Consider the following 12,144-nt stretch of genomic DNA (forward strand, 5'->3'; position numbering starts at 1 on the left):
CAAACAAACAAAAAGTATAAAAATGATTTTAAATACAATATTACGCCCAATAAATCACAGATACACGCACACGCATTCACTGGGTGTTTGTTTTTGGGTTCGACTTACCTAAATTTTACTATTTATTCGTTTACGCTCCATCAATATGAAAAACTATTTTTTTTTAAAAACGAAATTCTAATAAGTACAATAATCGACACGAATTGTAAATACGATTTCGAAGATATCGAAGGAGACTTTTTTCAATTTTGACAATTCATCGATTCACGTATAATCATTAAGATTTTCTATCATTCAAATTAAAATTAGTTTGTTGCAACGCGAATTCGTCGAGTCTTTTGTGGAACGTTTTATAATCAGTCTTGTTTCACGAATGATCTCGCAGTAGTTACTGTCGATAATTGGTCAGACGCGCACATTTTTTTATTGGCTCGTTGGAAATGAGAAAACAATTGGTAAAAACTGACTAAGTTCGTAACAATTAGCGACTGGGTGTCGAGAAATGATTGCTCAAGGTGTCGAAATTCTCGATATTTCGAAATCGTTCAATATGATTCATGAACATACAGAGAAACACTTTTAAAATTTGTTTACGTGCGTAGATATTTCATAATATTTCGTTCACCCCATATTTTATATTGAATTTAATTAAAGTTAAAATTTTATCTAAGATAACCATTGTATACGTTTTTTTTAGTGTTTTAAATTTGGCATTACGAGCAGCAGGATTGTGATCGTTTCGGCGATGAGAGTTACCACATGCGCGACTATGATGAAAGTTGTGGAATCACGCTGCTCGTAAATTTGGCTCGATATTTAATAGTATCGCTGATCTGCTGATGTGTGGTAGATTATTTCGTAGGATTCCCGTTTTTTCATTCACGTGTGCGTTAAGGTCGCAGGATTTTTCCATGCACTGGCGAATAGACGAGTAAGAGCACGAAAAAAAAAAAAAACAAAAATTCAAACAGTTTTTAACACAGTCTAAAAGTGAACGTAAAACTATGTATACGTATGCGAACACATAATTTTTGGCGATAAATCACAGAGTGATGTGTGGCTATTTGTTTGGCAAACATTTTTCTCACGCGATTGATTTTTCCAGATAAATCCTTTTTTTCTTTCTTTATTCTTCACTTTGACTCTCAGCTGCACTCAGCTTTTCTTCCCATTATCGAAGGAAACACGGAGCGAGCGTGCAGTTGAGCGTTAAAAAAACTTTAAGCGTGGAAACTTTTAATTCTTTTCGAGGATATCATTAAGACCGATAACAATCGCGTTTTCTCTATCTTTCGCCCAAGATGCAGAAATTGATAAAATTCAACGGATCTGCTAATCCGAAGGAAAAAATATTCTGTTTGTTCTACCGCACGGATTCAACAGCTATCGTTATCGAACCACTGAGCGTGATGGCAAACATTCTTTGTACATATTATTCATGGAACATGCAAAACTATGTATTTATCTAGGAAAGCATTTTTCATTTATATAGTTGATAAAGAAGAGAAAAAAACACTTTTTGAAAACAACACCGTGGAGACCCAAACAAAATGCATCTGAGACTGCATTGCTTGATTTAGCGAGTGCTGATAAAGCTCTTAAAGGCACTTATACCATAAGGAAAAACATAACATAAATTGTCATAACGGATATATTGATAACTCGAACGAGCCATCGATTGATAATTGACGAAACAATTGTATGAACAATGGAGAAGTTTTTTCTGAAAATATCCAGTGTAGATAAATTTCCGAGCACGTCATTTTGATTCGAGTGCTGGAAGGATTGAAAATTCTCACTGAACCTAACAAAACCGGTGGATTCATTTCTATCCAGTTTAATTTCATTAAAGTAGTTCGGTCGCTCTATGACTAGTCAAGTAAGCAACTACTTTATGTTGATTAAATCGAAGTCTAAATTATTATGAAAATTAATGAACACTCGATTCGTCAATTCGTTACAAAAAGCGAAGCTACTAAATTTGGTGAAATTCCCGCGATTTTCGCGACTTTACCCGAAGTTCAATCAGCCGTTACCAGCGGTCCAATGTAATGATCGACATCCGCTTTTGACACGTCAAAAATCAAGGTTTTTTCATGTTTTCATATTTTCTGTCTTAAAAGCCCCCTATAAGCTAATGTTTTTTTAAAAGAAACGGAATCCGCGATGAAATTTCTTCACGATAGAAACTTTTCCGAAGCCCGAATACCGTACAACTTTTTACAAAATTAAAATTATTGGGAGTTCTCCCACAAGGCACCGTGTTAAAGAATCAAAGTTGTAGATGAAATACTTCCAAATTTAGCCCCTTAAGAGGCCCCGGAACCGTGCTTATCGTTATCGGGGGACCTTAAACTATATCATTTGCCGCAAAAAAAAGTGGACCTCCACCGGATTTATCGAACGGCCGAACTACTTTAAAAGATGAGCTTTCGAATTGAATTAAAAGGTGATAAGATTCCCCCTTATTTTTCTCTCCGAGGATAAAATAAATTTGAGAAAAAACATTTGTCGTTGCTGCTCGTATACTTTTGAAGATGTAAATTCGTAAAATTCGTAACGCACGGCGGGTGTAATGAATTCGTGAAATGAATAATATCTGTCGCGAGTGATTATCCAGGCGGACTAATAAGCGAACGAGCTGACAAAACAGTTATAATTCGTTGATACGTATGTAAATGATGTCCCGGAGCTCGGTAAGTTCCGATGGAATAGCTATTTGTCGAGCTTATACAAATGAATACAATTTGATGGGACTCGAGGGAAACTGTGACGGTGATTCATTGGACGATGAGAAAGCATCGGAAACCCGAGAGTTTTGGTAACATCAACGTGAGTGACGAGGCAAAAGAGAGGGCGGCGGCGGCGTGCGGCTTCTATAATAATATAACGCACGAACGGGCATCTCTCCCCCGCAATATTCCCAACCCCTTTCACTCAAATCGTGTACCAGTTGTTTCAACTTTGTAACTAGTCATACGTGCACTAATTATGCGTTACTGCATACGCGTTGTTAACGGAACGGAGGCTCGAAAACCTCGTAAAATTGATCCGAGCGTTAAACGTAGTTAGACTAATATTCAGTGGAAATTTTTACTCCGAAAACTGTGTCATTACGAAATGAACGATGCGAGTGGAAATTTTCCTAAACTTAGGTCGTGAAATACGTCGTTATAGAAACTATGAAAAATTTTTTTCGTTCTGTTGCGCTGTCCCCTTTAATGCACTGGGTTGAAAGTACTTTAATATCGGCTCGATTTTTCCTCGTTTATTCGATATCGAATTGGTTCGAGTCGAACGCGAGTATCACGTCGTTTCCTCATATTTTTGGCCCGTCCAGTGGGAGTTACTCCGTTGAGGTTCGAAGCAAAAGTTGACGAGTTTCGAAGACGCCGCATTCGAAGAAGAACCTTCGGAGCCCGAGTCGTTCTTCCGCGCGGCTTTTCAACAGCTACAAATCGAAAAGAGGAATTGCTTTTTTCACACTTTGCCAGAAGATCGAAAAACGATCACGACGATCCAGTGGCCATGAAGCGTCAAACTTTTTCATTATTTTTTTCATAACGATTCTTCAAGAACGTTATGAACGTATATGAGAATAAAAATTCAACGGTCACGAGCGCCGGAGCTGCCACGCCTGGCCCTCCAAACTTCCAAAATGTCCCGACCCTTGACCCGGAGCGTCGCAGCTTAGCTCTTGAAACAGTGCGAAAAAGAGGAATAAAAAAGGGAGGGAAAATAATGTGAAGAAAAAGAGGAAAAAAACGCAAACGAGACGTTAAATTCGTGATCATGAATCCCAGCTCGTTTTCCATCCGAATCCATTTATCCACATGCTTCATTTATTTATTATTATACTTTCTCGTATCATTTAATACTGAATATTTTTCATTTTCATTATTTATTTACTTACTTATTATCTCAAGCAAACAATCTCGTACATTTCCCTCATTTCGAATGTTCTCCTCCCGAGCCATCTCGTTTTTAAATAAATCCAAAACTTCAATAACCAAGAAAAAGTCAAAATTCCGGGTTTTTTTCCATTCCTAATGTTTCATTAATTCGATTTTTTTGTTCTGTTCCGGCACCGTGTTAGATGGCCCGACAAACGTGACTGTCAACTTGTATATCCGCTCAATCAGCGAAATACATGATAATAAAATGGTGAGTTACAACAACAAAATACCAGCAAGGCAGTCTATATATCCACAAATGTGTATATCTATATAACGTCACGTGTATATCAATGCATTAAATATAAATAAATATCAATATGTGTACGTATACATGGATATATTCAAAATAATATGAACACAAAAAATGATATACTTCGAGTCAAATTTATCCGCATCCAATTCACGATCTCATGATTCTTCACGACCCTCCTTTCATTTACCGATTCATCGATATATCCTAGGAAATCATTATCACAATTCGGCATAAAACAATAATTAAAAAATCAATCGAATCGTCGATTCTTGAAAAAATCGAATGAAACAGAAATCTCCCAAGACTGTAAAGTTCCTTGCCAGTTTATCAAATTCCACAAACAATTTACACTTTGCATTCCTTATCAGGCGGGTCGAGTGTCACGAAAACTTCAATCGATTCATAATTATTTATCTATATCTATACATACATATGCAGTGAGTGTATTTATATATAATGGAAAGAAAAGAAAAGAAAAGAAAAGAAAAAAAAAAGAAATTGCATTTTTTTGTACTGTACTCGTATATGATATACTCGTACGTCGCGCAACCAGTGGATGTGTGCTACCAGTCGAACGTTGACCTTTCGATGTCGTTACGTTGTCATGTATATCTACCAAACATATATATTTATATGAGAAAATACACATTATATAAATATATAATGATACTGATTGTTCGATTGATTGGCTGTATTATTATATCTCGTGTGTCTTGTGGGAATCCGTGTGAATTTTTCATTGTTTCTTACGGTTGTTCAAAATTTTACTTTTTTTTTTTTTTTATATATAAGCATTTATTATTAAATACCTGATATCTGTGTGTGTATATATACATGGTATACATATATATTAATACGGAAGTGACGGTATATGTCAAACCTCCCCTGTTTTGTTGAATAAAAATTTCATTTTCATTGTAGTTTATTTTTCTTTACTGAATATTATTTGAATTTTGTGAAGCATTGTTGAAACGATGGTTCTTGCTTTTATCGGTTTGTTTGAATTTTTATCTTCAAATTCAGTAAATAATGTTTCGGAAATAGTCACGGGCGGGCGCGCGCGCGCGCGTTCCGTCACTCATCTTTATCGAAATGCTGATAAATATTTGAGTTGCCGGAAAAAAATGGTAAAATAATTGAAATGAGAATGCTTTTATTGATTTTTATTTTGTGGATTTTGAAACTGTTTCGAAAAATCCTTCTTCACCACGTCACTCATTGGTCACTTTCATTGGCTGTACCGCGAGTCTCTTTTGTACTTCTGGTTGAAAAAAAGTCCCAAAATTCATCGGTTGATGTGAAATTCATTGGAAAATATATATAATAATCAGCGATAAAGTTTTTGTTTCTCGAGGAAAAAAATTTACGATATTTCTCTCCCTTTTTGTCACACCTCGCCTTACTCATCGTTGTGTCAAGTGCTTTGGCAAAATTTCTACGTCGACAAGTACAATCGATGCTTTAAATGCTCACGCACGTCGCGTCCTCTCTTTCTATAAATAATACACACATATATACATGTATATCCATGTGATAAAGCACAATAAATATTTCCTTCGAATCACCAATTCTCGTGAAAATTTGTTCGAATCGTTTGAGTTTATGTGCGATGACTACGATTTTCTTTCAACGAAGTTTTCACATATTTAGGAAAAAATATTCTTACGCAATTTTTAAATTAGGGTATTTTCGTAACGACACTGCTATATACGTGGACGAAAAGTGTTGACACATTACCTCACGACTGCGCTATCTAATGCACTTTTACTACACGCTTCCGCGATACTGCAAAATTTCAAAAAATTGTATGCTCTCCAGTACACAGCAGTCGTACTGATTCGACTTTGCTCGCTAACTGACGGAAAAGGAGAAAAAACCACCGCGTTTCCTTTTGATCACAGAAAATAGGGAAAACATTTTTATCGATTCAGAGAGGAAAAAATTTACGACCTTGGGTGCTTTTCTAGGAGCAAAACTTTTCATATAGGAATTTATTACAATTTGTTTTTCGTACAGAACCGTTTTTCGACGACGTTGAAAAAATCATTAAAATAAACAAATATGCGCTCGTCCGCGCATTGTCGAAGAAAATGAAAAATCGAAAATATTATGTTCGAAGGAAAGAAAAACGCGTGCGGTCGATACGAGATTTTTTTAGCATCGTTCAATACACTCGAGCTCCTTGTTTAAAGATATCCGATTCCTTTTTGTTTGCCCATTCTACAAACCATATTGTAGTACCCACGTTCTGTATACGTAAGATAAAAGTTGTAGGATCAGATGTTTTCTCGAGAGTGCAAACACAATCGAGAGCACTAAACTGTGATCAAGGGGACAATGTTACGTCACTTGAGAAGACATTTTTTCGGCCCATATATCTTCAGCTCGCCAATACGAGGGAATTTTAAGTGAAAAAAAAAACTATTCTTCACATCACATGATTGTGCAAATATTTTAGTGATCGCTCGACTGATTTGACGTCTCCGAACATGGACTAACTTTGTCAGAAAACTTCTAAAATATCCGGGCTTGAAAATATTAAAAACTTCAAATTGACCGACGTACTCGAATAAAAGCTTTCACATTTTGTTTTTAGAAATTCATTCAAGCTTTTCTCATGGAGTTTTCCCAAAGCGAAACTACTTCCCTCGTGGTATTTACCGCATATAGTTGAATAATTACGTTTTCCTGGATGTGGCGAGGGTCGAATGTCCTTCGTGCATTAAAACATGCAAGGGTTCGTTGTCAAGTCCGACAATATAAATTCCATGACAAAACTTTGCTGGCCACGACGAGGGAAAATCAATGGAGAACAAGCTTCTGTGCCCTGGATAACGATCACGCAGCAACAATTATTTTTTCATTTCTTTCTTTGGCCCACGGTATTTAATGCGACATCCGCTATCCGCGTCTGACCATACTTGGCTTTTTCTACTGCGATATTCTACTCCAAAACGAGCACAACACCGAATCCGCCATTTCGGCATATCGACGCAACGCCGTATGAACAGTTAGCTTTTCATTAACTTCTGGAAAAGATCGAAAAACCAGACAAACTGTTGATCTTGATTGATTGGGTGGGATGTCGAAAACAAAAATGTACTATGAACATCTTCGAATGACATACTTTGAATTTCGTAAATTTACGACGATCACCCTTCAAACACATTCGGACTGCCGCTATTTCACCATTTCTTATAAAATAATAGACTAATTTATGTGTTTATCGATATGCTTCCAAGCAATCTACGTCCATTCGGTTTTCGTGGCGAAAATACTTTTTTCAGTTGCAAAATACTGTTCAAAAAAATTCCCATCCTTTCTGGGCGAATGTTCTCGGTACGCGAACATCATTTCGTTTATGCTAGAGCGTACATGGATCGCGTTACTCCAATTTAATGAATTTTTAAAAAGCCACGAAAATAGAGTGACGTTCTCGAGATGTAATGAATAAGAAAATACGCCGTGACACAAGGGTCTGCTAAACTAAAAACGAAGAAGCTGACCGAGACCTGCCAGAGACGAGCAGCGATCAAAACTGTGAGCTACAATGCATGTTGACGCAATGTTTAAAGTAGATTTACGTAGAGTTCGTAAAGTTACATTAAGAGTAACCACGTATCTCTCGTGTTTCGATTTATATCGTGCATGCTTCCCAACATTTCAGAATAATCCTGAAACCCACATATTTTCAATGCTTTGAACGTGCTTCGCTGTACCGTTAGAGCTTTTTCAGAATGCTACGACGTTGTTTAAGATTCATTTAAGATTCAAAGAATTCGTTTATATTTATTGGTAAATCGAGTTAAACGAAAGGTCGATGCCGTTGGAATTTACGAAGCTGTGCCACGAGTCGCGAAAGCTCGAGAAATACACCGATATTCGATAAACTTTTGGTGAGGATTTTCATTAAAAATTGATTGGAAAAAAACTTTCTGAAACGGTGAGTTACAGCTTCGAAAATTATCAATGGCATGAATTTACGTGACCTTTTGGTTTTAACGCGAGCTCGATGTCCAATCGCGAGATTCGATATTCGAGTTCATTTTGCCAGGTGCTCGATCACCCGGTCGTTTGAATGATTGAGAAAAATGGCGGAAATTTTCGAGAAAGCTAAACGAACTCCGGCAACTACGATGAAAACATTTTCTCGCTCATTCGTCGACAAATTTATACCCAATTCACTGGCGCATTAGAAAGCACTTTCGACTGATTTTTTCCATCATTCGCGATCCATTTAGCATGTAATCCGATTAAAAAAAAAAAGCACAAGGAACGAACCTTCAAAATTCTGACGGTATGGAAATGTGGGATGTGCTGAAACATGGTTTTCTTTTCATGATCATTTGTAAATGAAATTGGGGATATTCGAAATCTTTTTTTGTGCATGCAACTTCGGGAAATTTCATGAAAAATAGTCTTTTAAATAGTGAAAAATCGATGGTTAGTTAACGAAAAAATAATTGAAAATTATACGCAGAAAAATCGATATAAACTATCACACGCTCGTACTTAGTTGGACAAGTAAGTAAACCGATTAATTGCTTCAGAGCTTCGAGTCAGCCTCTCGTAATAAATTTGATAGAGTGAAACAAGAAGCGAAAGTAGCTGATAGAAATTTTAACGAGAAAAATTCATAAGCTTTTCGGAAAGAGCTTCCAGCGCTCGTCTTTTTCATCCCTCACATTTTATTAACGTTAAAAAATTAATTGGAACGGGTTTCGAGCACGTAAAATAGAAATGAAAAAAAGCTCGCGCGTTTTATTCGTGACGCATATCGAGGAATTCTCACTGAATAATGATCGTCTGCCGACAGGAATATTCGGTACAGCTGACGTTTCGGGAACAATGGCTGGATGAAAGGCTGAAATTTAACGATTTCGGAGGTACGTACTAATAAAAAAAGTAATGAAAAAAAAAAAAAAAAAAAACAACAACACAAAAAATGTGAAAAATCGTCCTTCAGAGCCGTCTGTCTGTGTCACCAAGAGCGATTAGTAAAATTTTTCTAAAAACCAGAAAAAATCTCATCGGAAAAAGACCGTTTTAACGTCAAATTCAAAACCCAAGAGTCAAATCTTTTCCAAAATTTCACACGAATCGTAGAATGCTTTGAAGATGAACTGAAAAAATAAATCGTTGTAACAACTAAATGTCTTTAGTTGATATTTTTGTTGCTTGATCTAACTAACATCCGCTTGGGATAAATTATGAATGTTCATTTATTCGAATCATTGAATTTTTGTTTATGTAAATTAACCAAATGAGCGAGAAAAACTCGAAATATTTGTTTATTTCTACTTAACTCGCACACACACACACACACACACACACACACACACACACACACACACACACACACACACACACACACACACACACACACACACACACACACACACACACACACACACACACACACACACACACACACACACACACACACACACACACACACACACACACACACACACACCGTTATCATATATTTATTTGAACATCAAGTACGAAAGTATCCAAACGGTTTTGTTGAGTATGATAAAAATATATTGTAAATCGAATCATAGCCAAAATGATTTGTAAATATTTTGTGAAATTTAATAAGTATTTTGTCGCGCGTACGGGGCTAAATATTTGAGTGAAATTGAACACTTTTCAAGTGTTTCAACCGAATTTTTATCTCAGCGTGGAATAAACATTGGAATAAAAATGCTAAAAAAAGCTTTATAAACGAAATTCCGTGGAAAATGAGATTTTTCCGAGGCTCGAGGCTTTCGCAGGGTGAAGGGTCGCGAAAAAAACCATTGATCTGAGAAAAGGAGATGAAAGGGTACGAGAAGGTGTTCTTCAACGGGACCATATTTCTGTTTGTTTTCAGGACGTCTCAAGTACTTAACACTTACGGAATCAAATCGCGTATGGATGCCCGATCTTTTCTTTTCGAATGAAAAGGAAGGCCATTTTCACAACATTATCATGCCGAATGTATACATACGAATATTTCCAAACGGCTCGGTACTTTACAGCATACGGTAAGTGGCCATTTAGATGCTTCCCTTCCCCCTTGTCCCCGGGAGTGTGTCCACAAAAAAGCGTGGAAGTAAGACGAGGAGGAGAAGAAAAAAGAAACAAGAGGAAAAAACAAAGCGATTAATGAAAGCACTGCGACAGCGAAAGATTAGATACGATATGCGTGACGCGAGACTCTGACGGGATGATTCACTCGTTTCAGAATATCACTCACACTATCGTGTCCGATGAATTTGAAGCTCTATCCGCTCGATCGGCAAACCTGCTCGTTACGCATGGCTAGCTGTGAGTATCCACGTAGTGGTATCCAGAAAAACAAACCAAATTCCTCTCCCGAAGAATGTATAAAAAATGTAAAAAATTGCCGGCAGTACCGAGGCTGAGCCTGCTCGGGGACACGCGCTGGGCAATTTTTACTTTTTTATCATCGATTTTAACTTTTGTTTTCTCTTCCGTTTTTACATTCCCACACTCGTTCCACCTCGACCTGAACCCTCTTAAGTACTAACTCAATTGCTCTGTCGAATGCTTGACCGTGTAGACGGATGGACGACCGACGATTTGGTCTTCGTATGGAAAGAGGGTGACCCCGTCCAGATAGTTAAGAACTTACACCTACCTAGGTTCACGCTCGAGAAGTTTCTTACCGATTATTGCAACAGCAAGACCAACACAGGTGAGTCCTTTTTTGCGTTACACCCGCGACGCCGCGATACCGGGGGCCTCCTCTTTCGAAGGGAACTCAGCGGAAACCGGAAACGAAGGAAAGCTATCTGCGCTGACGACAGACATTCGTAGAGTTCGATTAGATGCATTTATTATTGCTCGTTTTTTCTTTACCTCCAGATTCTTCATATTTTTCACCATTTTTTCCCCGTCATTGCTTTCTTTTTTATCTTACGTGAAATATATTTCCATCGATTTTCAACTTACGTAGTTATTCATTTAATCGAGAATATGCTCAGTTCACGAAACCCGTTGCTTCTGCTCTTCACAATTGTCATTTTTTTCTCTCATTTTCCTTATCGACGTTATTAATCCTTATGGTACACGCTGATGTCTTGAAATATTTTGTCAAAATAAAATCTAGTTTCCTTTCATGGTTTTTATCCTACGAAGTCCACGAACTGAGGGTCTGCTAGACCCCTCGGTGTCTACCCTAAGGCTTGATATCTTTGTATATTTAAAATAAAAGATGATTTCCTTTCGACGAATACTCATGACTATTGTAGTTGTCATTGTTAGAGCGATTATTATTTTGGATCAGTATGGGAGTTTACAATGATTTACAGGCGAGTACAGCTGCCTTAAGGTAGACTTGCTCTTCAAGAGAGAATTCAGCTACTATCTCATCCAGATCTACATCCCATGCTGCATGCTTGTCATCGTCTCTTGGGTGTCTTTTTGGCTAGATCAAAGTGCTGTACCGGCACGAGTTTCATTGGGTGAGGAAAAGCGGCGACGCTCGAAATCATTTTTTCTCATCGTTTTGTGTCCTGATTTTCTCGTCTTTTTTTTTCTTCTTATTTTTCGAGAATTTCATTTAAGGTTGTTGCGAGATTCTCCGAGACGTTGGTTTTTTGATCGTGGTATTTTCCTCTCGTCGATCTTTGTGAAAACCTCATTTCGCTGGGGGCTCTTTTTTTCGGTTTGCTTTTCCGTCGTTCGCGTCAGCAGCAGTTTCTGTTACCTACAAAATCACGCTCCCCAAAATAAAATAATGGAATTTTGAAATAAAATTGGAAAATTTTTGGCACGAGAGCTCGCTTTTTCCCTGCTGTCATCTGTGCTCTTACAGCTCTCAAGACGTCCAGGTGATGCTTGGTACGTATATGTATACGCAGCTCATTTAAACGAAGCGAATTTAAGCGAAATTTTTGAAAAAAATGAAAAAATCAAATTTCG

General features: G+C 37.3%; 1 protein-coding gene across 4 annotated transcripts in view; it reads left to right on the forward strand.

The window, feature by feature from the left end:
• Positions 1-12,144, forward strand: part of GluClalpha (glycine receptor alpha 1) — a 52,468-nt gene that overhangs the window by 31,956 nt on the left and 8,368 nt on the right. For 3 of the 4 annotated variants that reach the window (XM_043422719.1, XM_043422716.1, XM_043422717.1), the window contains 5 exons: positions 9,026-9,095; positions 10,088-10,241; positions 10,442-10,524; positions 10,781-10,915; positions 11,532-11,684. In XM_043422719.1, coding sequence (XP_043278654.1) covers positions 9,026-9,095; positions 10,088-10,241; positions 10,442-10,524; positions 10,781-10,915; positions 11,532-11,684 — 595 coding nt within the window. Of the gene's footprint in view, positions 1-4,096; positions 4,165-9,025; positions 9,096-10,087; positions 10,242-10,441; positions 10,525-10,780; positions 10,916-11,531; positions 11,685-12,144 lie in introns of all 4 variants that reach the window. The other variant, XM_043422718.1, reaches the window with a different exon arrangement.

This window comes from Venturia canescens, chromosome 6 (genome assembly GCF_019457755.1).
Source record: "Venturia canescens isolate UGA chromosome 6, ASM1945775v1, whole genome shotgun sequence".
Lineage (NCBI taxonomy): Eukaryota > Metazoa > Arthropoda > Insecta > Hymenoptera > Ichneumonidae > Venturia > Venturia canescens.